The sequence below is a fragment of the Contarinia nasturtii genome, unplaced genomic scaffold (assembly GCF_009176525.2).
Source record: "Contarinia nasturtii isolate CC-2019 unplaced genomic scaffold, AAFC_CNas_1.1 Cnas_scaffold_1371, whole genome shotgun sequence".
Taxonomy (NCBI): Eukaryota; Metazoa; Arthropoda; class Insecta; order Diptera; family Cecidomyiidae; genus Contarinia; species Contarinia nasturtii.
Window position 1 is genome coordinate 150,849 of NW_022198708.1, and position 23,963 is coordinate 174,811.

General features: G+C 34.2%; 1 protein-coding gene across 1 annotated transcript; it reads right to left on the reverse strand.

Moving 5' to 3' along the window:
• Positions 1-891: 891 nt before the first annotated feature.
• Positions 892-23,045, reverse strand: LOC116345945 (serine protease filzig). The gene is made up of 10 exons (XM_031775755.1): positions 21,366-23,045; positions 6,025-6,187; positions 4,740-5,905; positions 3,878-4,665; positions 3,601-3,769; positions 3,255-3,441; positions 2,999-3,183; positions 2,790-2,905; positions 2,586-2,705; positions 892-2,052 (listed from the first exon to the last, which is right to left on the reverse strand). The coding sequence occupies exons 1-10, from the start codon at positions 21,499-21,501 to the stop codon at positions 1,891-1,893; spliced, it is 3,192 nt and encodes a 1,063-aa protein (XP_031631615.1). The 5' UTR covers positions 21,502-23,045; the 3' UTR covers positions 892-1,890.
• Positions 23,046-23,963: the final 918 nt, after the last annotated feature.

Below are 23,963 nucleotides of genomic sequence, written 5' to 3' on the forward strand. Positions count from 1 at the left end.
ATACAGGCGTCATGCGCGGTAGCGTCACATTGAAAAGAAGAAGAACAACAACAAAAAAAAAAAAAAAAAAAAAAAAAAACAAATCGTGAATTGTTCCTCAAACATAAGCGAAAACATGTTATGCCGTCTCGCTAAAGCGAACATTATGCCTGAATGCCATCCTGATTATTCATATGTATGTACAAGTACGAGACGCGTGTATAGATTCCAAATTCGCGCGCCCACGTACTTTTTTTGTGCTGTGTATTGCTTTCGCTTTATGCGAATCATATTACAGTTAATCTCGAATTTTCGAAATAGGATTACAAATAAATATTTACGAGTGAATGAAAGGGAGACATTTGGCGGATCGTAAATTTCACTTTATCCTCGTGTAAAAGAGGCATTCACCTGAACAACGACGATGTTGATGACGACGAAAGCTGTGATATTCAAAATAAGACCGAATCAAATCGTATACCATTTACTTACCGTTAACCTTAAGTGCAGCCATTGACAATGATAATGCGTACCGCAGCGTAAACTCTATTTGTTACACGCATATTTGTGTATTGGAAATTACTAATTATTCAAAAGGATCAAAGAAAAGAAAAACAATTCGAATTTTTATTGAATTTTTAAAAACCATTTTAATCACTTTTTAACAATGTCTTAAACGTTAACATTTTCATTATTCGTTTTTGTTTCTCTCTCTAAATCTGTTTTTAAATTATTATATGCACGATAAATATTTATACAAAAAAACGTATAAACGAAATTGTTTTTTAAATTAAAAAAAAAAGAAGACGAAAGCCAATCCGAACGTACAAAATTTTGTTTTTTCTTTTCGCGTTGCATTCGAAATGAGAAAACAAAATTCAATCGCTTTGAATTTCAATTTTAAACAGTCGCAAAACATGTTCAATGTTTATTTTTTTGTTTATTTCTCTTTTTCAATGAATTCTATGCAACAATATTTGTTTTGTGTGTGTGTATGTGTGTGTTTGTGGCAAAAGCACAACCACTGTCTCACAAAATGCATTCAAAATGAAAATATATTGAACGGAAAGAAAAATAGTAGATGTTTATTTTAAAAGAGAAAGAAATTCCGAGATTTTAGCATTGCATTGAATTTGTAATAGCAACAATGACGCCAGAATGAATGCCAAACCAGGCAAGTGGCTTTGCTTGAATAATTTATGAAAACATTTCTAATGCTATGAAAATAAATAAGCAAAAAAAGCATTTTTTAAAAAATGTTTTATGTAAAATAGTTGAATAAATTAAATAAATTATTAAATTTTAAATTTTAGTAAGTTAAGAAAGATAGCATGTCATTCAAACAACAGTCGATACATCATTAGTTGATACATTCATTTGTACAAGCATTAATAAAAAATAGAATTGACTACACACACACACGCGTTAGCTCCAGTATAGAAACTGCATGAACATAATATATTTTGTTTGTGTTCTTTCTTTTTTACATGATTCAACTCTGACGTTTTCCGTGTATTTCGCTCTTTGTCATTATAATTCATCATTTAAATAAATTAGTTGGGTTTCCTAACAGTAATAATCTTATTTTGTTGTGTTTTTTGTGTGTATGAAAAAATTAGTGAATGAATGAAAAAAAAAACCTTGATTTATTCACATATGATGCAAGGGTTGCACTCGCTTCCCCAATCAATAATATTATGTATGTATATATAGCATTAGTTTCCGTTTTTTTTTCGTCAATGTTTTGTTGTCTCACTGGTCAATGGATGGTGGTGTGTGGAATGGGGGCGAAAAATTAGTTTTGTTGTGCGTGGGATGACGTATTCTGCATTTTCAAAACATATATGCATATATATGCACATATAGCGTATAACATTATATTAGCGCAATTTATTTTGCTCGTTGATTGTTTCAAACTCCTGTTATGCTTTCCAACCATGGTTTATAGTATGTCGTTCTCATATAGACGCCAGGCAAGTATGGTGCAGCACATTTAATACCATGTGAAACAGTTCCAGCCAACTCCCATCGACCATCTGTCCGTTGCAAAACAAGAGGACCGCCTGAATCACCCTACAAAACGCATTTGAAGAGAGAAAAAAGCAGATACATTGATTGAGTTAAACATACTCAACACGTGTGTTTCATAGTTTGAATTATAATCTCAATAATTTATACATTTTTTTCAGTAAATATTTGATTTTGCGTCGGTGTCGTGTGGCCGGTGACGATGCACAAAAAGCAATAAAAAAACACTTTTGGCAAAAAGTCGACTAGCAAATTTGTGTTTTGTGTTTGTGGAAATCCTCAGTGTAGGCTTTGTATCTATTCATATATTCTCTTTTCATTCAATTGAGATATAGATTCAAGGGATTTTGAGCAATGTGAATATGGTTGTGTCGCATGTGCTCGTATCAAAAGTCAAACATTCACATTCAACTCAAACAATAAAGCGAAGCTCAAGGCTTTGTTTAAATAAAAGCTGGTTTATTTCGCTTGAGCGCCTGAGATTTTGAATGATTAAACAATGAAAATGTTCTGTCGCTTAAATTTCACAACATTTTTGAAATGGAAAAATTTGTTTAAATTGCATTTGAATGACATACTTCACATGAATCTTTTTGTCCGTTTGCATATCCAGCACATAAAAATGATGACAATATCTTTTTATTGTGTCCAGCTGTGTGGAACATTTCCTGACACACTTCATTTTCGATAATTGGCACCTAAACATGAACAAATTGAAAGGAAAAAACACCATTGATTATTTATCGGCACATTTAAACCATGACCATTTTATATATATTTACTTGAACTTCTTGTAGAACAGATGGAACGCCACCGCCATACTTCAAGCGACCCCATCCAGTGACTGTTGCCATACGACCGGTAAAATCGGCCCCATCATCTGGCAAACAAATTGGAACTACAAAAGAAACAACAAACCAATTTTTTTTTAGTGAAACCGAAACGTTCGTTTTTCGCAGGTTTTTTTTCGTTTGCTAATTTATCAACTCACCAATATGCGTATCGTAGTGAATTGGACTCTCCAATTCAAGCAATGCTAAATCGTTTTCAAATGTAGCCGCATCATATTCACGATGAGGAACAATTCGTTTCACATTTTTCGTAACGGATCGTTTCTTCTCCAAATCACCAGAAATATCAAATTCCCCAAATACAGCCACCAATGATGCCAAAAAGCTAAACACACACACAGAGAAATAAAATTGTTGGAAAATGTTCAAATAAAACTGAATTCGAATCGATCATACCCTGGTTGACAATGAGCAGCAGTCATAACATAATTTTTCGTAATCAATACACCACCGCATTTATTTTTGGTAAACAGACCCAACCAAGTTGATTCTCGGACTAGAACTTGCCACGGCCATTCACCAAACGTTGCACCTTTTCCACCAACAATTCGACCAGATTTCACATGAGGTCGAACACCGCATTCTATCACAATCGATTAATTAAATGAATAATGTTTATTATTATTAATCTAGATAAATGTGAATGCGTTATGAACATCATATATATGTGACATGATATGTGTGACATGACATGACATTCAAACACTTATAACATGATAATAATTCGATATGAATCACTTACGGACACGTCCGCTTTCAAAGTATGGTGTGCTTTCCTCTTCGGCCGTTTCTTCTCCAACATCCTCGTCGCTCTCTTCGATGGCGTCAGTAACCTCTTCGTATTCCTGTTGAACGGTTGTTGTTGGTTGTCGTTTTGGTGGTTTTGTGGTTGGTCGTTTGGTGGTTGTAACCTTCGAAAAGAAAAAGAAAGAAAACATTTGAAGTAGTTTCATTTCATTTCATTTCGAATTAATGGAAAAAAAGAAATGTATTGGTGTCCAATAAAAATGTAAACATACCCGATTGAGAACGGTGGTTTGTGGTTTTTTTGTTGTTCTTCGATTTGGTCGATTGGTTGTTGGTTTGGTTAAGGTAGTTGGACGTCTAGTGGTGGTTGTTGCTCGTTGTGGTGGTTTTTTCGTTGGTAATGTTGTAATCGGTCGTTGTTGAATTGTTGTTGCCGTTGATTGTGGTCGCTTTGTCACCGTCTTATTCTCAACAATATCAGCTAAATCATGGAAATTATCTTTGAGTGACTCAACAATTTTGTTCACCAATAAATTCATTTTGTCATTGAGCAATTCATCTTCGATAAATTGTGGCGTTGAAATGTCATAATCTTCAATTGTTGCGCCCGGTATTTGTGCGGTTGCGTTTAAATTTGGATTTCGTACCGGTGGAAAATTGATTAAATCATTTGGTGATGTATATAAATCATCGTTTGGTGTTGCCGTTCCAGGAAATCCATTTTCATCGACAACCGCATAAATGGACGCTGAAGTCACCGTTTGCTGTATATTCGCAATGAATGGTCTTGTTGTTGTCGATGTAAGTCCATAGTAACCGGTATCATCAAATTCATTGGACAGAATTGGACCGACACCTGGTGTATAAATCGATGGTTCATTTTGTCCCGGACGTTTTGTTAAAATTGGACTGTATGACACATATTGTGATGTGTTTGGTATTTTCGATGGAGTATATTTATTCAAATCTGGACTAACCGTCCAACTTGTGCTGGACGATACAAAATTGGCGGTCGGTTTTGGTGTTATGTGAATCGTTGGCGATGGATTCTCCGTTGAACCTACAAAAACAAGCATAACATTTTCAAATACACAGTTCAAGAGCTGAAAATAAAAATAAAATAAATTTACTAACCAAGTCCATATGGACCGAGAACGATAACAGTTGGTGCGGGTGTGCTTGAGCCAATTTTATTAATGATCGGTACTTCTGATGATTGTTGTTTGTTTGGTGTTGTGTACGCAGATACGGCCGGTCGTTTGGTTGGCGAATATGTTGGTCGTGATGGTGTTGGTCCGCTGACATAGCTCGTTGAAATTGGACGTTGTGTCACTTTTTGCACTGGTTTTTTTGCATTATTTGCCGTTGATGATTTTGTTGGTTTTTTCGATGATGTTGTGGTTGAACTGATACGATTTGGATTTGAATTGGACGATGTGGGACGTTTTGGAATGATCGTACTGTACACATAACTAGTTGATGGTGATTTTGTGGTGATTGAGCTGGAATGCGTTAAAATTGGAACCTTTTGGAAAATGGTGGCCAATGTTGATGGTGTTGTTGACGGTGTGAAAATCGATGTTATTGCATTTTGTGATGTTGTATATGTAACATTGTATATGGTTGGACGTTTTGTTGACGGTATATATGAAATTGGCGATGATGATGTTGTTGATGATGATGGTAGTTTAGTTGTAATGTAAAAATTGCCAGCCGATGATGAGCTACCGTATTTAGTTGGCAAACCACTGCTCGTATATTCGTATGTTGTTTGTGGTTTTACTTCTGTATCATATTGTGGACCGGTTTTTGTATCGTTCAACATCAGAATAATCGACTCAATGGAATTGATTTCATTGTCATAAACAGCACCCGGTTTTGACGATGCAACATTCTTATCATTTGACAATGTTTGCACTAAGACATATTTGTCCGTGCTACCACTGTTGCCATACTTTGATGGTATTGGTTTTGTTTGATGCGGTTGTTTTGTGTTTTGGGTTTTCTTTTTATTTGAAATGGTTGTGCCGAATGTTGTGAGGGAATCTGTAACTTGTGACGGTAGCTCGGGGCTATATGATTGACCTGGTGCATGTGATGATAAATATATTGACGTTATCTCCGGCGTTGATGGCTTTGACGTTTCAATTAAAACGGTATCGCTCTCGCCGTACCCATTATTTGATGGTACACGATTATCATTTCCATTGAATGTATCGAGCGGATTCAAGAGTGGTTTATTGTAATCATCGATAACCGCTTCATTTACCGCCAATTGGCAGCAAGCACCAAATAAGAACCTAAATGTATTACAAACAGAGAGAGAGAGAGAGAGAAGAATAATGACATGTTAAATAATTGTTCAAGAATATATGCTAAGTGATTAAAGTATTGAATATTTTGCATATATAATCCTTACCCATCCATACAGGCGCCAACAACTTCGCCGTGTCTTTGAGTACATTCATGATTAAACATGCAAATGGTGGGACCTTCGGCTCGTGGATCACCTTTCGGTAGAATTTTCGATGGTTTACAAAATTTCGGTGTTATTCTATATCCACCAAATAATTTACGTTCTCCTACACATGTGAAACGAATACAAACGAAAACAATAATCATTAATAATTAATTTTCCATTGTGTATATAACAATTTTGTGATGGGAAAAAAATATAATATTGGCGCGTCTATTTCAGCACTATCTAGATGAAACATTAATTGAATTTCGCGAAGAATGACAAGTTTCAAGTTTAATGTTTTTTTCAACATACAAACGTGTGTGCTCGCCACAATTTTCCTAATTGAATTTTTGATGATTAAGCTTATTAGACAAAATGCCTGCGGAACCAACGAAGGAGTCATATAATAAATAATGAAACCGAAAACTCATCAGAACTGTAATATGCATTATGCATATATGAACGTATACGACGTTTGTTTTTATGCAGAGCCATGATAACAATCTCAGACCCACGCACATGCTATGGATTTTTGTGTTTTATTTTTTGTTCATTCATTCGTTTGGATGGTTGGTTAGTTAGTTGCTTTATTCTGTTTGTCGACATGTTCATTCATCTCTCCTCTCATACCCGCTGTGTGCAACGCGCAGATTTGTTTAATGTGTTTTTTGTTTGTTTGTTGTTTTCTGTTATTAAAGTTGAAAATAAAAGTTGACCCATTTTCTTATCCGTGTTGGAATATGTTCAACCTAAAACATCCAAGAGCCATAAATGCAACAAACCGACCACAACAAAATATATAAAGACACACAAACACACATACACATACGGAGAGAGAAGATACTAACTCCGTTACCTAGAGGTATCGTATAGCGTGAAGGAATAACGAACAAGTGATAAAAATGAAAAGACGATGACGACGGCGAACAAACAACAACAACAAAATGCTAGTAAGTAGCTCGCACAAGTGAGCCAAGCAAGTAAAACTAAACAAAGTCAAATGAGTAAATATATGAGGAATGAAAATCACGACAAATTTTTTGGTCGCGGTCTGCATGTATATATACCAAACGTGCACCATTCCGAGAAAGAGAGAGAGAGAGAGAACGTGCGCGCTTACTGGCGCACAGTATGGCATTTAAGTATGCTTAATTTCCGTGCAAAGTGTAGTTTCTGTGCCATTAATAGTAGTTGGTGTGTATATGCGTATGTTGGAACCCGCGCGCGTTTCACGTAACCTATATCTTTTTCATTTTACCTAGATTTCTTGGCGCGCACAAATGCGCGCGACGTTTGCCCGTTTTATTTTGGTGTTAGACATCGACATAAAAGCCACACATAACTTTTAAAGTAGTAAAAAAAATTATAAGGAAATTCAGAAAAACAACAAAGGTAGAACATCATGCCATTCAACGGTTCCACCATCCATATATCAGAAACAGAGTTAGAGAGGAGCCACCTTTTTCGGGCGCTTAGCCACAAGTACACAAAAAAAGCACATGCGATGTGAATAGATTACAAATAATTACGAGCGATCAACAAACAAATAATGACGATAATAAAAACGAAAAACGAATTATAGGCCATTAGAGTATAACGCGCCGTTTGCCAATTAAGAATGATGCTAGCTTTGCTGAGCCGCATTTGAAACTACGACGATGCTGCAATACTTCTAATGTAAAAAAATCAAGAATCCATACACACAATCATATTTACATGATTACATGACGATACATGCGATGTTATTGAAGTTATTTAAGTGTTATGTATGTGGCCAAACGACAAATCCAAACACACACACACACACACACATATTCGGAGGAAATTAGTGAAAATGTTTATGTTCTCATCCCGTGTGAATGTGCATACACGGTGACCTGTTAATGGGAAAGGGTTTAATTATCTAATTGGCTTGAATGTGATACCACGTTGTGTATGTGCCATGAGCTTCTCATTTCACATGATACACTCACCGTCATAAACGGAATACATTAATTATACCGTCAGTTTGAATGAATCATGTGTGAATCGATCATAATTGACAGAAAAATGTCGAAAATAGCCAATTGCGAGATTGTGGATCCATAGAGATTACGTATTATTGCGTTTGAACTACAATCATTCACTTTTTTCCATTTTTACAATGACCTATATAGTCTTTCTGACACATTCAAATGCAAAAATTGCTCATCACATTCGTTCGTTCTTGGGAAGTCAATCATAATATTTGATGAACGATTTGAATAGAACCAAGGACCGGTTCGTGCATATTTCCATGCTTGCCTAGAAACGCTAGGTATCATAGACATGCCAAGCATAGCGGCAAATGCAACCGACGCATCGCCGTCCACTGTGTATGAACATACACATGTTTGTGTATGCAGGCGGCCGTGCTTTGAGAGACGTACGCATAAGATATAGCTCGAATCGAATGACGACGGATGCGTTGCGGCTTGAGTCTCCGCTATGCTTAGCATAGCTATCTTGCAAAGAAATATGCGCGAACCGGTCCCTGAATAGAACACGGACCTAATTATTTATTATTCCACGTAAAATTCGATGGAAATATGAACAAATTTTAAACGGAATGGAAATTGATTCTCTGAGAAAACAAATGTAATAAAATAGAATAAAAATAAACTAGATTCTATATTAAGGTACTATACTGATTTCACCATAATATTCGTACCACAAAATATCACAGACCGTTTCTCAGAGCAATAAATGTGAGGAGGATCATTATCAGACTCTGCAAAATATTTCTGAAGAGCATAAATGAATGATTTAAAGCATGAAGGGTATCGGTGATAAATTCAGTTATCGACGATGATTTCATCGATCCAATTCGATGTGACTTTGATTTCTACAGATGGTTTGTTGAATCAATGCATTTTTAATTTGTCACTCTTAACAAATCAGAGACGATGGTTTTTATGAAATCAGAATCAATCAACAAGTCAATCTTAATTTACACATAATGCCGCCATGTAATTACAATTTGAAACCCTTGTCACTTTTTTTTAATTCGATTTTTTCAATTGATGAATTAATGTAACGCCAAAGATTTAAGCAAAAAATGCTTGAACCTCCCAACACTTAAGACGACATTTATACTGTGGAAGTGTTTTTTTCTCTCTAACTTTCACTTGACAGTGTTTTGTTACGTGAAACAATTTCGACCATTAAATTTATTTTTATTATTAGAAAAGTAACAAAAAAAAACGGCAGAAAACTCTTAATTGTACGAAATCGTGTATTCTAATTTTGTTATGGTTTTTTTTCATTCATCCGTTGTTTTTAAGTTCATTTCGATTTATTGGAAATATGAAACAAAAAACTAAACGAAGTTTTCAAATGGAATTTCATGAGCCATTATAAAAAGCAATGCACTGAAAATGTATGTTTACATTAAATACCGTTCAAAGTGAGTATATGTATGGAATTTCCAAGAGAGAAAAATGGAATTGAGTTAAGTAATACTGAATATTTGAATTATATTGTCCCATATTTTTAATATGTCGTCTCTGTCATTCGCTTCGTTCCGTGTACATATGTTTTGAATTTATTATGCATACATCTACGCAAATTCAATGGCATATAACCATTGGAAGAGATACCCGTAACACAATTTTATCGGCACATGTTCAAGACAACGACGACGACATCGACTATTTTCGAAACCGTGATGTTGTTCCTTCTTTTTGCTTTCAGTACAAATTTATAGAGGTGCAATGAAACGAATGCCAGTTATTACATTTAGTATAATTGTTACATGTGATCAAAGCGCTTTCAATAAAGTATTCAGGACATAACGGCATTTTAATACATGAAGCGCATCGTTCTATATCGAATTATCATCCATTCTGGTACTGTGCGACGACTGTGCAATCGAAGAGATCCAAACATACACACACACACAGTCTAACTAACATACGTTCATTTATACATTAAATGAAATAAAAACGGCGCGAATGCTAGCACATATATCGGCACCAATGAATAATCAAATATGAAGCAGAAAATGAGTCAGTAAATCATAGCGTAAAATATGCTAATACGAGTCAGTGTGTGTATGACCAAGTGCCAACAAGTTCTCTCTCCCTATATTTCTCTTCGATTAGATCTGATTTATAGATTGTCAATTAATTTCTGGTCGTTAGAGGTGATTCGGGTGCGACTAATGCCACATGAGTTATGTGTATAAAAATGCGATTAGTTTCTTTTTACCAAGAAGTATTTCGCATTCGATCGAAATTGTCATGGTTAATGTTGATTTTTTAAAGTGATTTATACTTATTTGCGGACAATTTATGAACAGAAGAGAGCGAAAAAAAGAAATTATGAATAAACGATAAGTCAAATGGTATTTCGCGTATTTATGTATACTCACAAGATGCAGACCATGGTGTCGAAAAAAACAGTGCCACTAAGAATGGCACACAAAGTGGAAATGGCTGAATATAATTAAGTATTCAATACAATTAGATCCGTTTTGACATTGCGACCAATCGTAATTTGGTGCCGATATCTATTCGCACACGACTTTCACTCGTTCCACGTATCAATTCGATCATGATTTTGACAAATAGTTTTTTTTCGCTTGATTCTACTTTAGTTAAACGGTTTTAAATTCGACGAGCCAAAAAAAACACGGTCGAAACTCTGTTTTTTTTTTTTTTGGAAACATGCCCATATCTAAATATTTAACGATGAAGGTGTGTTCTAAATTTTTTTAAATGCTTTACGCTTATCAAATAACTTTTACTTTTCGAGATGATGAGGTGAGTAGTATCGATATGTTTTTTTTATTTGGTCGATAGAAATTTGTGTGCCTTTTTTTAAAATATCGGTCAATATTTACGATTTAAAAGAGAGAGATATTCGCATGGCACCCGGACACACGATTCATTGGTATTATTATTGGCATTATTATTCATATTTTTATTTGCTTATTTTCCAAATATATTTATGTCAAGAGGAAACAATATGTATTTTACTTTCATCATTTCGGGTCACCATGGACAATATTCTTGATGTTTGTGTTTAATGCCCAATAAATGTGCAGAAAATATCGATTGAAAAGTAAAAACGAAGACAATCATCAGATGTTGTGTGTATTATTGAAGATAATCGACTGTCGACAACATAAAAACCTTTCTTAAGAAAGCTCATTTGAAAATATCTCAATATATTTGATTGCGATTTGAGTGGCATTAAAATCAACAGAAACAAAAGAAAAAGAAACAAAAATGAGGCAAAAAAAACAAAACACACACACATATACCAGCTACATAAAAGATTTTGTGATGAGAAAGTCAAAACAGAGGGACAATATAACAAACAAAAGAAAATGATAACGACATGGATTTTAGCAAAGAAATATATATTTAATGCTGCAAAATCGATGAGCGAATTAGAAAGCGCTGACGTTCTATTTGTCTGGGAATGCCTTGGCATCCTCTCAATGCTCTAACTTAGAGAGATAAAAAAAAACACACACACACAAACGATTCCGCAAGAATTGAGTTAATAGTCCCACTGTGAATCATCTTAATAAATATATCATCGTCGTTGTGCACTATGCACATCTCTCTGATGATACAACTTATAATAAAACAAATACATTATTCCATGTTTACGCATACCGGTGCGCGCAAAATGTTTGATTAAATTCTTTAAAGTACATAACTAATTGATGTTTGAGTAGTAATGCCCAATTTCATGCTTTTCATATTTTCCAATTGAAATATTTTTCGTATTTAACGAGAAAACAACACGATTTTTTGGGGAAAATTATACTTGCAGAACATATCGATTCCTTGTTTACGATTGAAACCATCTGCTCATTTATTTTCCGTCCCATTCTCTCTTCCATACAATGCAACTGAATTGCATTTTGCCCACATATAAGTGAATAATGAGCCTATTATCGTTTTATCGTTTTTAGTTTCTGTTGGAATAGTTTATCTAGTCTGATTCACAACTTTGTTGAATCAAGTTTTCATCCATGAAATTTGTTGCACATTTACATCGTCAACACATTACACGCACACGGAAATGTGTCTTCGAACACACAAAAAAAATATATATATAGTTATTACCCCATTATCATCATATATGTATGAACGGTGTGCTGGTTTTTTTTTTGCATCTTATTTAATTTTGGACGATGTTCTCATCATGTTACAAAGTCGGACTATCGTTTAAAATTCAAATACTTTGTTGTTTGCTTTTCAATATCATTTGAACAATGTTGTAGACAATAAATGAATGATTTACATTTGAAAACGATGGATATATCTCTAGAGAGATAGAGATGGAAAAGAAGCTAAATGGATTGAATGATAGAATGCTATGCACGGGCCCAACAAAAGGTAACACAACACATTTTGAACGGAGTCCGTTATTTATATCGGTATATTTTGTTGATTGAAATGAAGCGCTTCGTGTGATAATAAATAACTCACGTTTACTCATTCGCAATCGAGTTCTGGCATGTACTTACGTTACGATTGAAAGTAATAATAATAATTATGAGTGTCTATATGTAAGTGTGAGCGAGTAAAAAATGCATAATTCGCTTAGGCTCAATTGTGAACAATTGAAAGCCGGTACGTCCAAACAACAGACCGCGATACTCACAATTTATTTCAAATCGTGTAATGAACATACTGTTATTTGAATAAATGGCATAAGTGAGAGATTTCACAAAATGGAAAATGCCTATACGCCTCGCCAAAAAACGAACGAACGAAAAAAAAGCTGATGATGATGTAGAAGAAGGAAGTCAATTGGTACTGGTCAGTTCATTTTGAGAAAAAGTGCTTGAATGCAAGTGGATTTGTTCTTTCTTTTTTTTTCAATTAAAAAGAAAACAATCGAAGAATTCACTTGCATTCATTGAAAATGGCATTCCCATTTGACGATTCTATATTAATTGAACCGAAAAGAAAAATGGTTTATTGCGGTATTATTGGAATGGCCCAGTAACATAATTTCTATTGTATAATGTACAGCTTAATGAAATGACTTTTTTGATGATATTTTGTGTCAGCCATACCATAACGATAAATACAATTTGACATGGAATAATTTGTTTTAATCAAAACCACATTGTCAAACAGAAGAAAAAAAATCGGAGTCTTTCTCTTTCTGACTCTTTCGCCCAAAATCTATAAATACCTTAATGCATAAATGTACTGTAAAAGAAGATAAACCCGCGGACCACGGTTAGATTTAAAAATAAAAGAATAAATAGCCAAAGAAAATATTGAATCAATGAAAAGAAAATAAATTGCGAAAAATGGATAGACCAACAACAGAACAATAAGCTTTGAGAGAGTCTTTGGCCTGCAGCTATTGATGAAACGGTATTCATGAGAAAAGCCATGACCTAAAGTCAAAAGGAAAACATTAAGACTTCAATTCTTGAATACACACTCGTTGCGATTCAGCATCCATTTCACGAAAAATATTCAAAGAATAGTATATGTGCGAAAATGTATGTATTTTGTGGTATATTCCGTGCATATAAAAATTGATTGTTATTGCAAGACATCCTTTTGAATGTTTCCATCTGAGCCCTGTATACATTTCAATTTCTTAACCGTTTCAGAGGAAAAATATCGTATTTGAAACGGATGCGGTAATCGTTGCATTCGAAATGTGTACCAAAAATCGATATTATAACAAATGAGTATTTAGCGTGTGCTTTCTATCCGATATCTATCAAAATCAAAGTGAAAGTTGTTGATCGTGTCGATTTTCGGTGATTGCCATTGATACACGATTTTCGTTTCGATTCTAAACGACTTTTTTTTTTCGTTCAATCGCTGATTTTTATTTCTAGTGGCAATGAATCTAACATGTGAGCCGTCAATACAGCAATTCAATTTATATCAAAATAAATAATAACAAACAATGATAATGACGCATGAACCATTAAAATCACATCGACTGCATGAAATTGAAACTTTTCCGTTGATTGAATTCAGCGAAACGTATGTAATGGACGCTTTTCACGCACGTGTTACACAAAAAAAACAGCATGTTTGTTATGTATGGTGAATCTTCGTGAAAAATTGACTCTGTAAGAATTTGAGAATATTTATTCTGAGAAATTTGTTGCTTCCAGCTGATAAGTTGGAAAATGACGTCGGTAGGTCAGTGAAGAGAAAACTAAACAAGAAGCGTTAATTTTTTATCATTACAGCCGAATAAACCATCTGACCAGCAGAATAAAGTTATTAAATTAACAAAAAAAAAAAACAAATTTGTGTGCCTTCTACGCCAAATTACCATAACGTAGAAAACGATACAAATTGTGTACAATGGAAGACAGTAGGTAAAGAGAACATCTATGGCACATTAAATGCGGTCTCGATGTGATGTGAATATGTCGAAAATTCAATATGCATAACGAAATGTCGGAGTTTTACTTTCTGTACATTCAGCATCGAATGTGAAAAGTATGTTTTTCCATTGGCCAAAAGAAGAAAAAAACGAAATTTAAAAAACGTGACTGTTGATCGTTTTCGGTGCAGAATACCATGAGACAGATAAATCCTCCTGATGGCAACCAATTTAAACGGATGATTTATCGTTTGTGGCGATTTTTTTGTTGTTGTCAGACGATCATTAACTACATACTTTAATTAACTTATTTCGTTGAAACTAAACCAGTATGCCAAGGTGTGTCAATTTTATTTCGATTGATGCTGCACCCAAATCGATTCAGAATATTTTCGAATAATTTTTCAGTATACGAAAGAAATGCGCACAAGTTACTCGCAGCATCAAAAGGGGCAAATGGCATTTCATGAAGCTCAAAACCAATATTGTAACCACTGAAAATGAGTATATATCACAAAATTACGTTTCATTGAGAGAAATAGAGATAACAAGAGAGAGAGAGAGAGACGAGAAAAATATAACATAACATGAAAATAGTTGGCATAACGAGGTGGTAATATGAGACCATTTATTACAATATGTTCGGCAATTTGTATGTAATTGAATGAGTGGATAGGTGATCTTTGAACTGTGTGAAAAAGAAATACGAACAGAATTGTTTACAATGCCAAAACAGGAATTGATTATGTTAGCGGAGGCAATAAGGTAATTCAGTTGAAGATTTTCTCTTCAGCCCGCCATTAATGCCGATTATAAAAAAAAAATATATAAGAAGAACATGCTTTGCGAATGGTGATGATGTGTATTGATCGACAGTAATTTCGATTACAATCCGATCTTTTGTGTGTGCTTCATTGTTTTTAGTGAAGATGGAATAGATGATGAAAAATAATAACGAAGAAAGAGAAAGACGCGATACGAGATACCATAGATACGAATCAATCGAGTAAATAACAGAACGAAAAATGTACGGTTATTATAGTTTAGTTCAATGTTTAAACGGTAAACCATAACTTTCTATTGTCGAGTGGTGTTGTATGTTTATAGTGCGACACAGTGCGGTGCGGCATGGTGTGATGATGATGATGATGATGAGGAGGATCACTTCGATTCTTTTGACCACTAAATTGGGTCTCAATAATAATAATAATACTGTTTTGTATGACAAAAAGTGGCGCACAATGCATTGTTCATTGGTGTACCCGCACGGAAAATTTGCGTTCGCAAAATTTTTGTATGTAAAATGAAATTCGGATTTTATGCAGCAAAAAGACTTTGGTGACCTCAACGTGATGTTTTCTTTCTGAAATAATATCCAGCATATCAAACTGAAAATAGCGCAAGTGTTGAATTTGCTGTTTACACATTTGTTGCCATATACTTTGTATGCGGAATTGATTATGGGAAACAATTCTACGTTTATGCGATTTAAATATGCATAAAGATTTCACTTTTTTCTTCTTTCTCTCGCTCTTTTTTAATTGAAAGCCGACTAAACTGCGCAAAACGACTAATGAAGGATGACGTGTCGTGCATTTAACGATTTTTTTTTCTGAACGTCATCAACACAACTTGAGGCAAACACACATTGTTCGATCTAAATTAAGACGATTCATCACTCTTTTCGTATTCATTATTTTCTCTGCGTGCACAATTTCCCTCGCATCGGATATGCACTAAATGAAAGAGAGTTTCGATTAAAACGTGCGTCACATATCCGTGTATATGTGGCTGCCCTTTGATCGTTTTTCTTTACGAGTTTCGATCGGTGCCTGCATGTGTGTGGCTTTTTTTTTGTTTGACAAACGTGTTCAAACACTTCGATTATAATTTTACTTTATTAATGTTAATATTTTCTCGTTTTTTGTCTCCCATTTTATTTCAAAAATCACGCCACATTAAAAAGAAAAAGAGATGCGGTGGCCAAAGAAAAAGAGATACTTTTTAGTGGATTTTTTTTCTGTCGCTGTTTAAGAAGCATTTGGGAGCAATTCGAAACAAAAACTTTTTGTTTTTAACATGAAGTCCAAGTAAATGGAGAAAAATAACGAGAACAAAAACACAAAATTCGTATCCAATATAAAATGAGAATAAACGTGAGCAATAAAACATATAAACTTGTACTTGTTGCTGTATTTATAAAAGAATAATGCGCAAACGCTTGAGGCCGTTGTCTAATAAAATGAAAGTTATACTCGAAAACACGGAACATGTGTTTTTTTTCTTCATCCATCGCTTCTTTTTATATTGACCAAAAATGTATTCGATTTTGTTTGGGTTAAAGTATTCAATAAATTGTATAGACATGACATATAAGAATTAAGCGGTTTTGATTAAAGAATCCGAGAGACTGAAAGAGAAAAGAAAGAGCCGATTCGGACACAGAAAAAAATGTACGTTCATAAAAAGGGTTATCAAATGTGTTACGTTACGATGTGCAACGTGAACACAAAACCATTATCATGTTTTCTTTTTATTTTGCCGACGATCGATTGGACGCGTTTTTGAGTATCGGCGAGCAACAAACATACACAAAATTGAAATCATTGTAATTCTGAAAATTGCAAAAAATCCTTTATATACGATCTACCGTCAAACTACTTTTTTTAATTAAAAATGCTATCGCAGATTCTGAAAAAAAATAATCAGAAAATGATTTTTTCCCTTTATTGTGTTTTGTAGCCCTCCAAAGTGAAATGACACACACACGCGGTTAAAATGTCAAAATGACTAAGCATTCACATATTCAAAAAAAAAAAAAAAAAAAATGACTACGCAAAACCTGTGAAAATGATGGGTTTTCATGGCCGTGTGCGCATTCGCAATTCGACTGGCTTGGATGCTGTGTGCTTCTTAGAGATATTATCAAGATATATCAATTCAATTTTCTTATTTCTGTGTCACGGAACAATAGTTCACTTGAATTTTTATAAAGAAATTCGTTTTTTTCTCTTTCGCCTGTGGTTCTACAATCTACATATATAGAGGAATAGTAGCGCTATAGTTGGCTGCACTTTTAATTTATTTCAATATCAAGGGAAAAGTGCAACCGCCGGAGAACAAAAACAAAAGCGCTCAACTACTGCCTGAGAAAGTTAAGTCGCACGGTTGCTGATTTACATCGTCATGGCTTTCAATGATACTCTTTTTTTTCTTTATCTCTCTCCTCTCTAACTCTTTGGTTATTGAAAATAAATGCACTGCCTTGAAGGCCTACCTTTGATCCATACATTCAGCAGCTGCAATACATTCTTCGTTATAATAGTGTCGTATCTATTTGGGCGCGAGAATGAAAACAAACCAAAGTCGCTTTTTATGAATGCTTTTCTATGAAAGAATTGAGTAAAATGTCTTTATTTTTTTACCCTCAATTGTGGTGCCATTTTTGGTGAACGCGAGGAGAAAATTGTGTTATTATTTCAAAAAAGAAAAAATAGAAAGAAAATATCATCGATACGATGTTGCAGTCATACAAATATGAGAAATAAACAGAATAAAAAAACTATGGCGATTATAAACACATATGGCTATAAAAAAAAGCTAAATGTGCCAAAAGGTAAATAGGACAATGGAAACAATCGGCCTAAATGAAATGCGTGCTCAGCAAAAGTTGAAATTCCAGAGCCAAACGAAAGAAAAACTATAAAGAATGGCATTTGCCTTTGCAGAATATAAATAAAAAAAAACAGCAACAACAACGCGACGCGCTTGAAAAAATGACGTTTAATATTATTATTTTTTCGTTCTTCGCATTGCTCATGAACATATATTGAAGTTTGCCGCTAAAGCATTCTATGGGCGAAGTGAATTCGGTCATGAAGTGCTAGTCGATTCGATTAGTTCGAGCATTCAAACGTTTGTACGCATCATTTTCGAATGGACAGTGAAACAAATAAAAAAAACAAACGCCAACATATTGTCGACTCCCCTTTGAATGAAACCATAAGAGAGAAAAAAACACAGCCAGCTAAAAGCATGGAATCATCGCACCACACAAGCATTTCCAAAACAATTCGATTTACATATAAGAACATGCGTGAGACATCGGACAGTGAAAACAGCGAAAAAAGCATGTATGCAGCAGCATATTTAGTACACGACAATCACACATTAACACACATAATAAAAAATCGTTTAATGTGTATGTTGTTGTTGTTGTTTTTTTCATAAAAATTTGCGAGCTTCATTGAAATTTTGTTGTTTGCACGCATTTGATCTTGTTTTGTTTTTGCTTCAACTGAAAATGTTCGGGTGTGGTCATCAGCCGATATTTGAAGTTTTTTTCTTCGGTTTTAATGAAGTCTTTTGATGATCGCACAAGCGTGCACCATGTAAACAGCATGTCGTTTTACTTTTATTTAATAGAAAATTGCCAGGGTTATAAGTTCAAAAGTGCTTTGGAAATGTCTGGGCCGTTTCTTTCTTCATTTGAGTTTTTATTTTCTCTCTCTTCACGTTTTTTTTCTTTCGTATTTTGAAAAATTCTGGATGATCAGCTTCAAATTACCCAGCAATGCGTTTCAACGAATGTTGTCAAGTTGATTAAGCGAACATGAGACATGAGAAGACAAACTCTGGACAGATAAATACCGAGCAGAAAAAGCGAAAGAACTAAATAAAAAATAAAAAAAAGAACACAACCCAAAAAAGAAAACATGGATCATAATTATTTAAATGCCTTTGCGTTCTCAGGCAATCATTTTGTCCAAACGGAATTTTGAAATGCAGGTTTTCTTGTTTCTCTCGCTCTCTCACTTTTTTTTCCTGATATTTTGTTTTTGTTTCTTCTTCTTCTATTTGGAACGGCTTATGTATCGTAATAAAATACCATTTCACCAACAGTTTTATAATAACAATTTAACAAAACTGGATGAATTTGAGACAGACGAATTTCATTTAGATTTAATTTCATTATTTTTGCGCACTTTCTTTACATACGAAATGACCGTATCAAACATGGTAGTGATATGTTTTTTTAATACTTCCATGACCAGTTAAAAGTCATGACATCACGTCGTGATGTATTGGTTTCTCTTTTTCAAATGCAATTTGCATGCGGAAAAACTTGTTTCTCGTTTTAAACAATTGTACAATAGTTTTTTTTGCGAAAGCAATTGAAGTGAAGACAAAAAAAGCGATTGATAAAAAAAACCGGCCACGGACTGATAAGAACAACCTTTTCTACCTGCCACATTACGATTGCACAAAAAAAAAGATATATAATGGCGCAGACAGTGTTTGCATCGGAAGTAATGTGTACAGAGTTGAATTTACAAACCGAATTTTTTTTATCGGCTCTTTGGTCAGTTTACGTAGGATTTTTTCTCTCTTTTTCTTAATATTACGCATCTCTTGTATTTATTTTTTCTCTTTGTATTGTGGCAGCAATACATTCTTTCATATTATACAGCGTTTTGTATTCACGTCTTTGGTTAAGGTCTGATAGCCAGTGTTTTGTGCGAGCGCGTCATAATTGTAACTTGTGCCAGCGAGTAAATAAACATGAAATATGACTTATTTGTATATTTGACGAATTCGTTGGCTCGGCTTTTCGAAGTGGGTCAGACATTTTTAATCTCTTTTTTTTATCCGTCATTTCGTTAAGAATAGGTAATTTTCTTTTCAACGTCGTAAAACAAAATAAAGCCAACAATGACAGAGACAAATATCATCATTCAGAAAATAATGGTTGGCACAACAATTAATGGTTGTGATTGTGCGTATTGTGCTTTGACTACTGTGTTTCATTTTATTCTTGGTTACTGTTCTGATTTCGGACACAATTTTTTCTTTATTATTATGAATCATAAATTGTGATTGACAATTTGCAAGAAAAATTACATCCGTTGTGGTGGTAGCTTAACTTTTCCTTTCTAAAAATTGTATGACTCATGAGACATGATCAAATTCGATTGAGAGAAAAATAAAAAAAGATATATGCAAATTCTGGCTAGTGAAAATGATTTATTTTATATAGGTCAATCGATTGGAATCGTGTTGTCACGTACATTCCATAGAAATTCATTCACTTCTCATCCAATACTAATTTCACTTATTTTATTTCGATCATTTCACAAGATCAAATTGCATTTTGTCCGTCATTTTAAGTCTCATTTATTTGAATCTAAAAAAAAACCAACGACCACGAATTCATCGATAAGAGCCGGGTTTTGATGATTTTAATATGATTCCATCTCAGCTAGTTTCGAATTAAATCGGATGAGCGCATTAGTTTCAATACAATTTCCACATTGGAAATGAAAAACGAGCAAAGCATTAATGATGTAGATGGACGAATGAGATTGAGAGAGAGAGAGACACCACTTGCGCGCATCATTTATGAATCAAATAGCACGCATGAGATTGATTCATTGGTAGAACGCTCATCGAATACTGTTAATTTAAAACATAAACAGAAGAAGAAGTAACACAATTTTTTTATTCCTCATTTTAAACCGTGCTGTGTTCTAGTTGAAGAACCGAATCATTTCTTCTTTCATTGTGTGTGTGTGTGTGTTTTATTTCTGTCTTTCATTGTATTCGTTCCGGTGCCGTTTGCATATTCTTTCAATTCATCGAAATGATTTCCATTCGATGGTTTTGATTGGAATTTTAGTTGAAAATTAAATTTCACCAAATGGAAAAATGGTCGATTTACTCAAAACAAAAAACAAAAACGCGTAATCACTTGATGCGATTGTATTTCAGTGTGTGTGAGTCACTTTTTTAAATGTTTGTCATTCTTTGCGTCACTCAGACAAGATCAAACGTAGATTTGTCTTGTTCCATCATCACATTTGATTTTAATGTGTTTTATGCACATTTCTCATTGCAAATGATGGGGTGCGCTTAGGCGTCGTTTGAATATATAAATGATCAATACATACCTCGTTCGTTTGTTGTACTTAATCCATCAACGGTACAGCTAAAATCGATGATCGTTATTAACACAAAATATAGCACAAAAATCCACTGTCTATACGGTTGCAATCTTAGCGAACATTTTAATGAATTCATTGTCATTCGATTTAATGTGTATGTTTGAGCAAAATGAGTGAGTTCGTGATTTTGTTGTTTAGCAACGAATAAATTTTATGGATTTCGATGAGATTACCGCTTTTACATCTATATGTGAAGATGAGTTAGATATTCGGGTTTATTCTCCTCAAATAAATTTTGGACGCGCGGTTTTTTCTCTGTTCTCTTCTTGTTGCTGTTATAATTTTTTATAATAATTTTTTTTTCGCTCTCTTCCGTTTGTTAGTTATACTGGTGCGCGTGAACTATGCAAATAATACGGTTGAAACGAATAAACACATTATTCGGTGAAACTAAGCGTTTCATTCAGATGAAAAAGAAAAGAAAAGGCGGTCAACAATGTGAATTCTCGAAATGCAGTTAAAACGTTACTGGTAATAAGCGAATTTTTTCTCATTCAAAAATCATTGAAGAAGTTACGTTGATGTTTTCTTTGCTTCATTTGGCTACTATGTTTTAAATAATAATATTTCTTTTCTTTTCTTTTCTAAAGCGATTCTATACCTCTTCTATTCGTTGCTTTTTTTCTCTCTCGCTCTCTTTTGTTGTATTTATCTCACGCTCAATTTTAATCAATTTTTACATTTTTCCAAACATTAATATATCTGATTACCGCAACGGGCGTTACATCGATTGCACATCCATTTGATCGTTTTACGTTCCAATTAATTTGTTCAATAGCAATCAGAAGTTCTAGTCTAGTTTTATTTGTCCTCTTTGTTTTGCTTCAAATGGGCAGTTTCTAGGTGTCTCATTCCATTTATTTTAAAATAAGCTTGTCCATTGAAATGTGTGTGTGTGTGTGTTATTGCCCCATGAATTGTTGGTGTAATTTTAAATGCTCAACAATCGTTTTGATTACACTGTGCAAAATTAAAAATAAACAGGAGAATCAATCAAAGCCGACTTTAACCGTTTGATATAACACTGTGCGCATGCGCTGTGAATAGTTTTCAAATATTAAATAAACTGAAAATATCCGAATGAAAACAACGACAAAAAAAAGAACGCAAACTCTTGAATATATGTGTTTAAAACGATGTCGATTAATGTCACGTACCACACTAGCACTGATTTAAATTCACAATTTATCACACAACACGCATATTCGATAAGAAGAATGTGAAAATCTTTTTCGTTTCGTTTTTCTTTTTTTTTTACTAACAATCCAATGTGGTGTGATGTGGTTTCACATTCGTTCGATGATGAGAGTCGTTGAAGTGTTTCTTTTATATATGTTGTCAATGCAATTGATAAAACCACAAAAAATTCCTTGTCGATATTTGAATTTAATTCGTTTACTGGTCAAAACATATGATGAAGGAGCATACATCGATGTATGACGATAAAAAACCGCCGAAATGTCTTTAATTTCAAACGCCAAATGTGTAAGCGGTTCTCGATGGTTTTGTGTTTCTGTGTTTTTTGAACAAAAGTAGCAGCCACCAGCCAAGCATCAGCAGCCAAAAAAGTCAAAAGAAATGCTTTTTTGGACGATATTTCTCTTCTTTGCGACCTTCCGCAATGATAACCGATATTCAACTGACAATTAAAGACTCAAAGACGATTAACTAAGCCGAGAGTCTCTTTTCTCTGTTGTAAGTGTTATAAGACTCTGTGTGTTACTGTGTGGTTGTTGTTATGTTTTCTTCTTCTTTTCTCTCTCTTTCTTTCTTTCTTTCTCTTCACATTGTTTCCGTCATCAGCGTCGTAGATATTTACATTTTGTTGAATGGAAATTCTTTCATGTATCTGCTGAATTTTTGTTTTCTTTTACTCGCTCATTCGCTGCCAGTGCTGCTTTTCTCTTTTCTTTCTTCAGTCGCTTTATGCGGAGTTGCGATGAGTGTCCCATAATATTGGTACAGGGTGGTACATACACATTTTCAACAACAACCTTTTATATTAATCGATTTGTTTACATCGCATCCACGGGCGGACAGCGCAAATGATTTGAAAATGTTTTGAATGAATCGTCTGAATCACTTAGCAATCACCCTATTTCGATAGGTGCCAAGTATGAATGTGTGTAAGTGTATGCTTTCTTCTTTCTTTCTGCTTGCTTTTTCCATTTCTTCGTTCTCGCGGTTTATCATTTTGTGTTTTATGTTCCACAGACGGTTGGTCGTTTGCATTACAATCTTTCGTTTGTCGGTTTGTATGTTGTGTGTTTCTGTGATTTTATGCCATACAGTATCTTTTATTTCATTTGTTGCTTTTTGCTCCGTTTGATTATGCTGTTGCTGTTGCCTTTTGATTTTGTAAATGTTCTGCTCTTCTTTCTCTTCATTTGATATCATATCTCTCATTTTGGATGCTTTAATGTGTGGTTGTGAGTGAATGTTTCTGTCTTTCTCCTTCTCTCTCTCTCTCTCTCTCTCTCTCTCTCGATGTGCGCAAGCACACTCGTTGCGATTTGATCACACAGAAGCAATTCAAAGGAAATA